Source organism: Calonectris borealis, chromosome Z (genome assembly GCF_964195595.1).
Source record: "Calonectris borealis chromosome Z, bCalBor7.hap1.2, whole genome shotgun sequence".
NCBI classification, from domain to species: Eukaryota; Metazoa; Chordata; class Aves; order Procellariiformes; family Procellariidae; genus Calonectris; species Calonectris borealis.
Window position 1 is genome coordinate 33,275,906 of NC_134352.1, and position 13,192 is coordinate 33,289,097.

Consider the following 13,192-nt stretch of genomic DNA (forward strand, 5'->3'; position numbering starts at 1 on the left):
TACCGTTCTACTTTAAAATGGTTATTGCTACGTGGGAAAGAGATTGTGAAGCTACTGAGGATAGCGAGAGGATTGGGTGGAAGCACAGCATTGTCCGGAAGTGTAATGTTTTTTAATTGTGAAGAGAAAAAAAACAGGGACTGTATTTTGTGTAAACTCATGCTCTGTTGGCATCATAAAGGCTGTGACAAAACGTTTTCTTAATTTTTTTTAAAGTTATACACATACACACACATATATGTGTATTCTCAATACGTATACACATACTGAGAAGGGATACAATGATGATCACAAGAAAAGACCAATGGTTCTCTGGAAAAAAGAAAATTATCAGGAAGAGTAAGGTGATTAAAAGCAGGAATAGCTTAGAGAAGGTTAAAAAAATACTATTGCTTCATCTCATAACCTAAGTAATATGAAACTAGAGGTCAAAAATGAAATTACTAGGCATCAAACAGCCAGATTTTTTTCCACACGAGTTATGGTTAATTCACAAAACTTACTGCCATGAGGATATTTTAGATACCAAAAGGTAAACTGTTAGACTAATAGTGTTTGGATATTTAATAAGAGGTTAGTACTCAAGGATATCCTTGAGCTATAAGTGGTGGAGAGCTAAAGATACAGTAGGGGAAACATCTGCTACTGGACTAGATGGATTTTTAATTTGATTCCAGAATAGCTGTTTTTATTTAGCACTGGAAGAAATATGAGTGGAGGAATGGGTAAATTCGTATTTGTTTTCAACTTTCTGTACTGTTCATAACAATGGGGGTTAGAGAAAAGAATAGTCTGGGCTTTTTAATTACAACTCAAAATACATGTATATGAATTCTGACTCTAGGATTTTATTTTTATTTTTTGTTTTTACATACGGTTAGTTGTAACAGCCACTGTGCTTAGCTGTCTCTTTGTGGTCTTCAATTCTGGAGACATTTACAGAACTAAGTAATGGGGTTTTGTGTTGGATTTTTCTTGGCACCTTCTTGCAGGCACTGGAGAATACTTACTTTCACTTCAGTCGCACTTTATTTATAAAAGCAAGCTGTAATTTCTCCTGCCCTCTGCTCTCTTAAAGAAGTGATGGTATGTCCCTCTGCAACAACTAGAAGTTCAGATATATACGGTCCTTACTTTCCTTCCTTTAAAACACACACAGTGCTTCTGGAAGGCAACAGTGGATAGATCTAGAGAATGAAGCTTGCTTTCTTCACTGAGAACAAATCTGTCATATTAATCTGAGAAGTCCTGACTGCAAAGTGGTCTGTCCTATGCCTTCTTGCTCATATCAAGGCATCACTATTTTTCTAGGCTCTACTAGGACCCAGACATTAGGTTTAGATGTAAGGTTCAGCTCTATCCTTGTTTGGCCTTCTGCCTCTATTCCCGCACCATTTGCAAAAAGCGTAGCTGCAATGTTTAGTATGTTTGTGCAGTCCTCTGACGCTTCCACATTAACTGCTACTTCAGGCCATATTCAAATCAATGGCTAAGAAGCGAAGTTCTTGTTTTCTCACTCATTTCCAGCTCTGTTGCTAACCTATGCACTGCTAAATGCTCCTTCATTCCTAAATGAAGCATCAAATGTGAACTTGTCTGCTTCTGGAATGCTTTTGTTGTTCTAAAAACCCCATAGGCAAATAGGAAATTTATACAAACCTAAACTTTATGTATTTTTAGTGCTTGTGTTCTGAATACAATTACTTCCTGTAGTTGTAGACAGGGTATAATTACCGTTGTTAGAGCTAGCAGACAAAGAATGAAGAAAGTCTGGTAAGCATCGGTGTATTTCCTTTCATGATGGCCTGAACCATTTTCCACTTGGCAGGAGTTCATGAAGAGAGGGTCTTGTTATTACTCCCCATAGGCACGCTATATCTGAGGTCATGCGACATTGTTCTCTGTTACTGGCAGAAGTCAGCAATGGATAGTAACTTGCCACCTTCTGTGGAAGTAGTGCTTCGCATCCTACTTCTTTTGTGGTTTTTGGCTGTGGAATTTGCAGCAGAATTCCCTACAGATACACGAGCCAGTGTCTTAAGCTTCCACTTTTCTATGCCATGTTGCTGGTCCATAATACGGTAAGATAATATGCAATTATTGGTAGCATACCAAGTTGTCTCATTGCATGAAGCTTTGGACTGGTAATGTGGTTCAGATTTAACAGTTTGGAGCTGATACAGTTCGACAGGTAGATTTGAGTCAAGCTCTGGAGTGAGGAAAGTAGAGAACTGTTAAGAATTTCATCCTTGTGAGAGTCTGGGAGCCTTGTTCTTCCTGAATACCAGTGAACTCCACCTCTGTCAATATCGACCTTAGCTTGTATTGTGTGGGTTGGTCAAGCATAATCATCTGTGAGTCATGTATTCACAATGTTAGCTATGTTTTAATTGGTGACACTTGCTCATAAAACTCCCAGAGGAATTAGCACTGGGCTGAAAGTACAGAGGCCAATAGTTGTGATTTAAACAGTCTCACTCCTGCTAACATGTCTGCACGTTTCTGTACCTGTGATTACCTGGAGTTTGATTCCTGTATTAGAGGACTTACGTTACTGATGAACTAATAGGATGTTGCTTGAGAAGGAGAGAGAATGCTTAAAATGAAATAAGATTTGAGTTTTTTAACTGTAATCTCTGCTTCATCATACGGTCTTTTAGAAGTCAGTTATGTCACATAGGTGCACAATATGTGTATACTGTCAGTGAGATTCGGAACAGTGAGACTGTACATGGAAGATCATATAAATTACCTTACCAAAGTGGTTCCTAGTCTCTCAGGCTATGCTTTGCCATGTGCCTGTGAAAAGGAGTATGTGGAGCTGCTTGGGGCTGTGCCCAATTTGAGCAGAACATACTCCCAAAGCAACTGCTGTTAGGAAGTCTTACCATTTCTCAAGCTGTAGACTTTTATATTGATAGTGATGCTGATGTAGCAGAGGTTTTGTGTGTTTGTTTACAACACAGCAAGTACAGGAAGGGAAGCTGTACTGGAGGTCTGGTCTTTAAAAGTAGTTTTATCTGACCACCTCGGGGTAGTATGGAACTTCCCATTTACTCTACTGCTGTGGCAATCAGGGGGTTCTTGTTCTGTGCGCTGTGTCCTTTGAGCACACAAGATCTTTAATAATTTGCCTTCTCAGTTGGAAAGAATCTTTGAAATAAGAATTTGGTCCCCCATCTTTGTCCTGGCTTTCTACAGCATGTTTACATAATTTGTGCTAATTGTAGTTGTTTTTAAGAACGCCAAGGGTAATGGCTGTTCAGCTCCTTACTAATCCAAGCCTACTCAAAACAGAAAGAAAGCTTTTAAAGGAAGTGGTGGCTTTCGCTCCTATGGCTAGGTTAAGGTTGAAAGGAAGGTTTGTCTTTTGAGATACTTTGCTCCAGTCATGGCCCCAAAATACTCTAACAGCTGGAGCAACTCTGTTCATGGAAAAGAAACCACGGAACAGAAGCTGTGTTGTGTCTGCAGAATACCACTTTGTAGGTGAAAGCACCAAATACAGCACTGTGGGACCAGTGAACTGTGTGCTTACCAGTAGCCCGGCAACTGTTGCTCTCCATAGTTCAGAAGTATTTTTCTTTAAGGCTACAACACGTTGGGATCTCAAATCCAATCCCTGGACTGTTAGATGATTTCTCCAGAAGAAATATGTGCACTGCTATAGGAAGCAAAGGATGTATTACTTTAATGTTTTTTTATTTTGTTCTCTGAATTCTACCCATAATGTTTTTGAAACATTTACAAGTGATAATAATTCAGGAATAATAATAGTGTCTTTGGTAAACTAATTATCTCAGCAAGGTAGACACTTCAAGTTCTTCTTTAAGCTTTTGCAGGCCTTGCAAACTCAAACAGCAATAATAAGACTGGCTGTGCAAAGACAGAATAAGTAGTATGGGGTGTATGGGTTTGACAAAGCAGTCCATTCCTCCCACTGTCACCTTATAAAATTCAAACTTTTATTTATTGATGCACAGGGACTCTTTTGTTAAGAAATCGATTTAATTTTGATGTAAAGCGATACATTACTCAAGTGCACGTTTGCGTTGTAGAACTCTCCCACACAGTATTACAGAAGTCAGAAGGTTTTCAAATAAATATTTATGGGAATAGTAAAAATTTATTCTGCCTAATTATATAGGACAAAAGGACAAATGAGTCTCATGGGCATCGTTTCAGCTATTGGACTGGTAGTTTGTTTAGATGCAGGGTGGTTAATGTTCGTTGTCTGACAAGCTCCATGAAAATATTTTTCTGCTTGGCTGTGGGTCTAAAGAAGCACACTACAGCTGTGAGGTGGACAGCTGAAGGGAAGAGATCCAAAAGAGCCCCAAGAGCAGTTCCCAGGCAAGAGGTAATAGTGGCAGCCAGAGTTGTCCACTGCCAAGGTGCTGCCAGTTTCCTCCACAGCCAGGGGTTTGTTGGGTTACCCTAGTCTACAAGTACTAGTTGAATGGCTTGTGACCTGTGTTACAGATCAGGATCTGGCATTTGGTTTTGCTTGACTTACGTTTGTGATACAAACAGAAGGTCTTCAGGTACATATTTGTGCAAAGAATCTAGATCCTCCTTCCCTGGCCGTAGCAAATCCTGCCCTTTTTCCCTTCCGCCTGAGCTGCTAGAAGTCACAAGGAAGCGTTGGCATCCACAGATCGGTCATGTCTCTTAGACTTACTTAGGTGTGGGGGCCTCTGCGTAAGATACTTAAACTGTAGTTCAACATTAGTAGTGTTGAATGGCAAAATTACCAAGCTGGCACCGAACATTCTGTATCATGAATCTGTATACAGTTGTCCATATATAGCCCCCCCACTTCTTCCTATAGGACTTCTTATTCTACTCATCTTTACAAGTTAGCTTTTGGCCTATATTCAAAGCAGAATAAAATAAATGTAGATGTCTGCAATCTTCTTTTTCTTCTGTTTTTAAGATAAACATGTGACTCTCTCTACTGCTGCCCCTCCCATTAAATTCTGGAATTGTTTGTAAACGCACTTGATCCGGAAGTTTTCGTATCTACGAGAACAGATAAAAAATTTTGCAGCAGTATAGAGCCTTTTGTCCAAAAAGAATAATAATTACTTCTAGATACTATGTTTACAACTATGATGTAAGGAAGGTAGTTTTGTCTCATGTCTGTTTATCTGATGCCATGTTTTCCACATAAGCAAGTAGAGGCATAAGGATTCATATAAACAGTATAATTGAAAATGGCGTTCAGATGTTTTACCTGATACCTTCTCTTTGCAGGAAATCGTAACTTTCTTCAATGGTATATTTGGTGTTTAGGACCTGCTCCCAAAAAAACTAATTCGTAGAAGTGGTATTTAAGTAGCGTTCCAGAGACTGCATGGGATAACCTGCTCAGCTGCTCTCTGTCTTCTCTTTCAGTCTATAAATAGAAGATGTCTCTTCATAGAGGTAGCAATGTGGCAATGGTAAACAAGATTTCTGCAAATAATATTCTACAATTTCTACAGATAATACTTCTGCTTGGTGTCATGCAGGCCAAGATATGGTTGTTTGTCGAAAGTCTTGGTTTAATTTGGGTAAAAGTGTGTATGTATCCAGAGCCCTTGCACTGGGAAGTAAGCAATCTGTTAGCAAACAAGCTTGGAAAGAAACTCGTCTTTGGATAGGCAGCTTATACCTTTAGAAGCTTTTTTACCTCTTCCTCCAGTTTCTGAGAGACCGCTGCTCCAACCTGATTTGGCAGTTGCTATACTCCTAGAAGCATTGGCTTAGATTTTCAGTATCTTCATTATAGACAAATGGGAAGAGATCTGTCTGGGTAATGTGCTTCCATTAGGAAAGTGTCACATACTACGGAAAGCTTAAATTATATTTTAATTTGGTTGTAGGCAACTCGATCTTTATTGTGCTGTACCAATTTGTTTATAGAGAGAGTTCAGCTTCGTTAAAAGCTTTGGACATCTAATGCGGTCAGAGCTTGTGTTATTTTTCAGCCAGCTTTCTAACCTCAGCAGTTTGGTTCCTTTGTTCCTTGCCTGAAATCTATAGACCAGTTGTATTTTGAAAACACCCAAAAAAACCCCCCAAAAAACACTGTATGTTTTCTTTCTATAATGAATGTTGTTTTATGCAACATTCACACACCAAAAATGATAAAGAAAAAGCATGGTGGAGTAGCAGGGGAGGGTGACTTCAAAGTGCTTTGTGTCCTTCTCTTTTACACTGCATTGTGAATTAGCCTTTTCGAATACACAAATGTTGGAAGACCCAAAGCTGGATGAAGAGTATCATTCTGTGACACCTGAAGCCTGTGTTGGGCTTGATTCACTGTGCCATTACAGGAGGAACTGTAGCATAACTTTGTGGTAATAACATGAGGAGCTGCAGAATCGGGACATATATCAGTTTTAATACTGTTTGCAAAGAATAGGAATATTTGATTTTTATTTTTTTTCCCCATCAATCTTTTTTCTTCCTCTCAACAGGATCCACTCTGTGTAGCTATGAACTACAGCCATCAGAATACACTACAGACCCAAGGGCCGCCAAGTTATGTCCTAAATATCCTGTTCCAGAGAGGTAATATTAACATCTTGTCTGATGGGAAGTGGAGGGAGCAGAGATTTGTTTTGTTCATGACAGTTCTTTAGAAAATATGCAGCACAAATTTATTCTTAGTGTTTTATTGCCACGTATTTTTAAAAGATGTTTTGAAAGCAACTCTTGAAGAAAAACCTAAACTATCCACGCATGTGTTACTGAGAGTATTGAGCTGGTATCTTCAAGTTCTGTTCTGTCTCATGTAACTGACACTGTGCTGAGTATCAGCTGTTTTACTGCCTTTCACCCTATAGCCAGCTGCCTGTCAGCAATGCAGATCAGAGACAATTATGGAGCACTTTGGATCTTTGGGAGGAAAAAGAATATATTCACACGCAGCTCTCTGCAGTGTTCACTTCTTACACCTTACCTCAGCCAGTCAGATTTAGCAAATTGCTTCTTTTTTTTATTTTTTCAGTGCCCAAATGATCAATATGGGGATGGTCAAGTACCAAAAAGAGGGCTGTATTTTATAAACAGATTGATTTGATTTTTATTGTTTAAAATATTTTACTAGACTGCTTTTTGTGAAGTAGGAGAGGAAAGTTTATAGCTCCAGAAACTCTGCTAGCTATGCTGGCTGGAACTGTGGACATGAGCACTGGTGAGAAAAGAAGCGATCTGTTTGCTGTTGTGCATACCCTTCTGTCAGTAATTCCACTCAAGAAGAATCATGTTGTGTTTTCTCAAAATGTAGCTTCTCAAACATACTCAGTAGTGGGTTGTAATTGCAGTCTTGCCCTATGCATAGTTTTCTGTTATGGTTTTATTAAATGTTATAATTGTGTCAGTTCTAAAAACTTTGATTTTAAGTCTGTCTTGTCTGCATGGTAGCATCTCCAGTGAATAGTTTTTTTGTATTGTAGTAACAATAAGTAGCAGCTGGAATATTAACTTTTTTTTCACTTTTCCCCACAGCAGATTAATATTCCATGCAGCTAACCAGCTGTTATAGCTGCAATACAAAAACAAATGAAAACTTCAGTGCCAGCTTGCATACTGAAAAGGCTTGTCAGTCTTAATTTTTGCCAGAATTATATTGACTTTTCTCACTGTGTGTTCCCATATCATTCAGTCTGAATGAATATAGCTTAATAAGAAAACAGGAGGATAGAACAGTGTGTCAGAGCTCTAATGACATTATGTAAATTCTGAAGAGTTATTTTTGAAACGCTATTGTATAGGTGGAGTATTTCCCTTTTTTTTATTTGATATGAATAAAATGCTCAATATGTTTGAATATTTTCTGAGATTGAAAAGTCTGCACTTAATGCCCTAAAGCAAAAAAGGCCAATATTGTATCTGCAAACCACTCTTTTTCAGATTTTTATAGTTAAATTATTTGAATAAATTAGTGTAATTTGGAGGGAAAATGGAATCCTGTGTCAACAAACAAATGAACACCCAACATCCAAGTATGAGGCATGAGGCTGAGGCATTCAGGGAGAACTTACCTAACCACTCCTGTTTTCAGATTTGATCTGTCAGAGGTATGAACCATCATCTGACTCCCATTAGGTCCATGGGATGGAGATAACGTATGCTACGAGGACTGTACCTTGATGTTTTCTGTTTGATGACCAGGCTTCTTCACGCCCTTCAGTTGAGGCTCCACACCTCAGTGGACTCTGATCCTCCAGCTTCAAGGCACTATGTCCAACTTTGACACAGCAGTGCCATCTAGCAGTGCAGCCAACGATACATGTGTCTTCCAGAAACTGTGTCTAGCACATCTCAGCCTCAGTAGAGCATGACTTTGGAGTTTAGTTTTGAAGTAGAGGACCCTAGAGGAAAACCTATCCAGCTTTTCCCTGCAGCATTTATCAAACAGTTGTGTCGAGCTGTGCCAAGGGGCTGTTCTATAGAGGTTATAAGGAGCAGGTAGCAATGGCACTCCAACCAGGCTCCCCACACGCAGGTTGCGATATATGCCCAGATGTAGTAGTGAGAGGAAAACGCTTTCCTCTGAAATCTAATACTTGAACAATGAGATGGGTCTCTCAACTTCATTTGAATATTGCTTTAAAAACACAATTTTTAACATCATCATCTGCTGGCTTGAACTTTACTTGCTCTTCTTCATGATTAAGTATCATGTTGTTATTCTCAGAAACGTGTAATTCCATTTTGGTATGTAATATACCAAGTTATAATCAAAGGCCATTTAAAATAGCCCAGGTCACCGAGAATAGATCTATTACTGTATTTTTTATTAAACAAGACACCCTACCTCGCCCATTTATTCAGTCAGAACCACTGAAATAGCAGCAGATCTCAAAAGGTGGATTCTCAGGAGACCTATTTACTCAAGAAAGCTTGTAGGAACCACTAACCTCATTTTTTTTTTATTAATTACAAAAAAGTTAGAAATTAATTATTGCACACGAAAATAGGTAACTTAAAATGTGTAGTGAAATTGCTAGAGCTTAAGGGACGTTAGGTGGGTGATATAAACTCTGGTATGCAAAAAGCATTTTTTCCTCTGTTGCGATGTATTTTGGAACAGTATTTTAATCCCATTAGCTTCCCTTTCCAAAATGGGTATTTTCATATTTGGATGCAGGAATGACAATCTTTTGCCTACTCCCAGCTCAGAATTTGTGCTTTGTTACTGATATTGACAACTTCTAAATACTCTAGGCTTTCTGCAAAGTTGGAGCAGTTAACAATTAAATTTTTCAGTATTTCCCAGTATTACTGCATATAATGAACTGCAGTATGCTGCATATTCCAAAACAGGCTATGTTGTATGAGACTGAGAGGATACACGGGTGGCCTTTTAAACAGGGCAGCCAGCATTATGGGTTTAGTTTGGTTTTTAACAACTGTGACTAATTCATAATTACTTTGCTGTACTTAACTGCTGTCTTCATTACTACCTAAAAGTAGACCATCAATATAAGCATCTCCAAATGCATTTACCTACTCAGCACAGTAAGTTTAAAACCCTGTAATTTACAATCGTCAGTCACTTCAAACAAAAAAATAGGATCTATTAATTACCTAGGTATGGCAGGTGATCATAATTTCTCCTGAATTCTCTGCAGAATAATTACACACTAATGGTTTTCAGCATCTTGTCTTTTTTCCCCAAAAAACAATGCATAGAAAGGATGTGCCTAAGGCAGCTGTTTTACTCGCTACGTGTTTAAAATGACTGTTAGAATTTTGGAAATGCTTGGGCTTAACAAATAGTTATTGAGTACAGAAAATTACTGGTTTATAGGTCACTGCTGAAATGGGGAAACTGCAAAAGATTATGAGCATTGCAGCTACAGTCCACTGGAATCTTTTAAGTGAGGAAGATTGGGGAGGGTGAAACAAATTTAGAGATTAGAAGAAAAGACTGACTTAATACGAAAAACATTTCTTTCATTGGATACAGTTACAGGAAGGAATATGTAATGCATGGAACATGTGTCTGAGGTGTAATTGGGAAGATCGATCAAAATATGTAATAGGCCACTTTGAGATCTGACGTAGTTTATGAGCAAGAAAGGCAGCTACTTAATGGGAAACATTTGGAAAACAAAATTACCCACTTTTAAAGTGAAGTTTTTGCTCTCTTCTGTCTTCCTCTGATGGACTTGATAACAGGTTCTGCTGAGCATTCTGCAAAGTTTAATGCATAGCGTCAGTATTTTTGGGAAGGATGCTTCCAAAACAGTTCAGGAATAATGGAACAGTAGAGGCATCTTTGCATGTTTTGCAAACAATGTAGTGCATAATTTTAGCAAAGTTAATGAAAGTAAACACTGTGATTGTAATCCTCAATACGAGAGCAAGCTTAGTACGGGGAAAGACTAAGAATACATACATTGGTTTTGCTCGGCAGCAGTTGTAAGTGCTGATGTCTTTTAGCATAACATGTATGCTTGCAAGAAGAGTATTGTCATTCTGGGATTTCTTTTGCTGCAAATATGGGCCAGTATTCCATTCTAACACAAGTCAAACGCATTATTTCAGCTGCTGGTTCACCACCTGACACTTGAATGAGACACGTTTAAGCGGAAATAGGAACATGTATTTTCTGAGCCTTGCCATTTAAGGGTGGGAGGGTAATAATATCTTACCGGACTGTGCACTCCAGCCTCACAGGGTTACTTGTAAGAACTGCATCACTTCCCATTATGATCATCCTCATTCCAGCAGCACTTGTGCATTCAACACATGGTTTCTGGTTATGATGTTATGAGGGTGGAGTGGTTGCATCTATTCACCTTTCATTTGTGTGTTGATGTGGCATTTATATTAAGTAGGAGTAATTTTTTTTTCTGATTTTTTTTTCTTGTGTCACCAGTGCACCTATTCCATTCTTCCATCGCTGTGCTCCTGTGAACATTTCCTGCTATGCCAAGTTTGCAGAGGCCCTGATCACCTTTGTCAGTGACAGTAGTGTCTTACACAGGCTGATTAGTGGAGTTATGACCAGCAAAGAGATTATAATGGGACTTTGCTTGTTATCACTAGGTAATTGTTTTTCTCATTACTAGCTATTTCTTAGTACTGCATTAGGAAATTGTTAACACCCTCTAACCACAATATGAGCAAAAAAATGTATGATAGAAATGAGCCCTTAGAAAATGGTTCAGAATGCTTTTTTAAAATGTTATTTGACAGCTGGATAACTTATTCGGAAGCAATATACATATGCATTCCTGTTTTTTCTCCTCTTCTGCTGATTATGAGATATAGAGGATGTGTGGCAATTGATTAGCCAACATTAGTTTTGGTATAGTTAACAGAGCATCCCCATTATCCTAATTTTTATTATAAAATTCACCTTTCCCTTTTCTAATATTCATTTTCTGCTAGCCCAAGTCCAATAAACCCTTTCCAAACAAAAAGGACAGGGTGAGAAGTGCACAATAGCACACTCTTCTAAAATGTAGGGGGTATAGTTTGTTTCATTTAACATACTTGTGCAGGGATATGAGAACTTTCAGAGGGAAAACACGCAAGTTAGGTGCCCATTTTTTGTATTGTATGTTACCTACTTCTTCCCCTTCCCCCAAAGTTAAAAACTTCAGGCCTTTGAAAATCTCAGCCTTGTCTGAAGAGCTGGAAATTCCCAGCAGTATAGAGGTGCTGAATTGTTTCTACGGTTGTGAGATACTCTGGTCTATAGAGTGACACATTGCACTACACTGAAGTGCTGTTTTAACATATTCTTGTGAATTAAGGTGGAATGCTACTCACCCACTTTCCTAATGAGTTTATTTTACTCCTACCAAGTATAAAATCTGAAATCCTAAAATGGGAAGCTCCAGATACTGTCCATGTATATGAGCAGTGTGTGGTTTAGAAACAAACACTGCGAAGCTGTACTAGTTAAAGAATCCCTTTGTTTTCAGACTGCCTTTGTGTTTTTTTTTTTTTGAAAAAAAGGAGGATGCTCGATACCATTAAAAACAAAAAACCACACAAAAGACTATTGAGTATCTTTTCAAATATAATTGGAAAGCTGTTTATTCTTTTATCTTGACAGCTGCAGTATTTGATAATAATGGTAGAAAGACTGTTCTGAATCTGAAAGCTAGTGGCTGATTAGCAGTGCTACTGCTGGGTTAGAGTCAGAAGTTACTACAAAGTTTTACATACAGTTAATTTGCAAAATATTTTTCATACCTTCATAGTTAAACAGAATTTATTTATTTTTAAACAATGAGTAAGATTGTGTGATTCAGAAAGCCAGGTTCCAGTGGTTTTCATGTAACTGCTGTACACAGATAAGTATATGCAAAAACATGTGCATGCACTTACGCACACCACTCACTGAATCTTACTTGGCTGAGATTGTAGGGGGCTTTTTAACATGCAGTTCCTGAATGGCAGTGGGGCTATACGAACAAAGCTTACTAAAGAACTCATTTTGAATGTTGAAAATAAAGTAGTAATTTTTTTACTTTTTACTTGATGTAAAATGACATTTTGGAATACACAGGTGTCACATTATCTACACTTGTTTGACAAGTGAATTTGAGTGCAAATTCTGCTCTGGTCCTCAGGAGGTGTGCTCATGTTACCAGACGTGGAGTACTATCACGTCTTGCTGTCTGTTTTGTCATTGTCTAAGTACATCTCTGTCTGTATGTATGCATTATGTCTTGTATTTAATGTACCATGTCAATGTATTTATGCTCGCTTTGTTTTAATCAATAGTATCAAAGCAGAAGGTGTAAAGGTGCCTAATTTCCTTAACTATCTGTGCAGCGAGTTTGTAGGCCCCAGAAAATACATCTCTGTCTAAAAATTCTGTTAGAAGGCAGTTATCTTAGTACAGTGGGAGAATTAGGAAGGCTATTTCTACTTGAACTAATTGCTCTACTTATTTTATTTGTCTTCTTTTGCAGTGTTGTCCATGATTTTGATGGTTATAATCAGGTACATTTCAAGAGTACTTGTCTGGATTTTAACAATTCTTGTCATTCTGGGATCACTTGGTAAGTTTTGTTTGTCTCCCAGTTTCTGAGTGCCCAGTTCTAATCTTTGTGCTCCATGTCATCAGGCCAGCCACATCCTGCACAGATCTTGGACCACGCATTTGCCTTCAGCTTTCTTTGAGTCCCTTGCAAGACAAATGTCAAAAATGCTACCTTTGTAATTGCAGTCC

General features: G+C 38.2%; 1 protein-coding gene across 2 annotated transcripts in view; it reads left to right on the plus strand.

Annotated features, from left to right (window-relative positions):
* Positions 1 to 13,192, plus strand: part of SLC44A1 (solute carrier family 44 member 1) — a 62,550-nt gene that overhangs the window by 32,605 nt on the left and 16,753 nt on the right. For both annotated transcript variants that reach the window (XM_075137853.1, XM_075137852.1), the window contains exons 5-7: positions 6,465 to 6,558; positions 10,880 to 11,049; positions 12,933 to 13,022. In XM_075137853.1, coding sequence (XP_074993954.1) covers positions 6,465 to 6,558; positions 10,880 to 11,049; positions 12,933 to 13,022 — 354 coding nt within the window. The remainder of the gene's footprint in view (positions 1 to 6,464; positions 6,559 to 10,879; positions 11,050 to 12,932; positions 13,023 to 13,192) is intronic.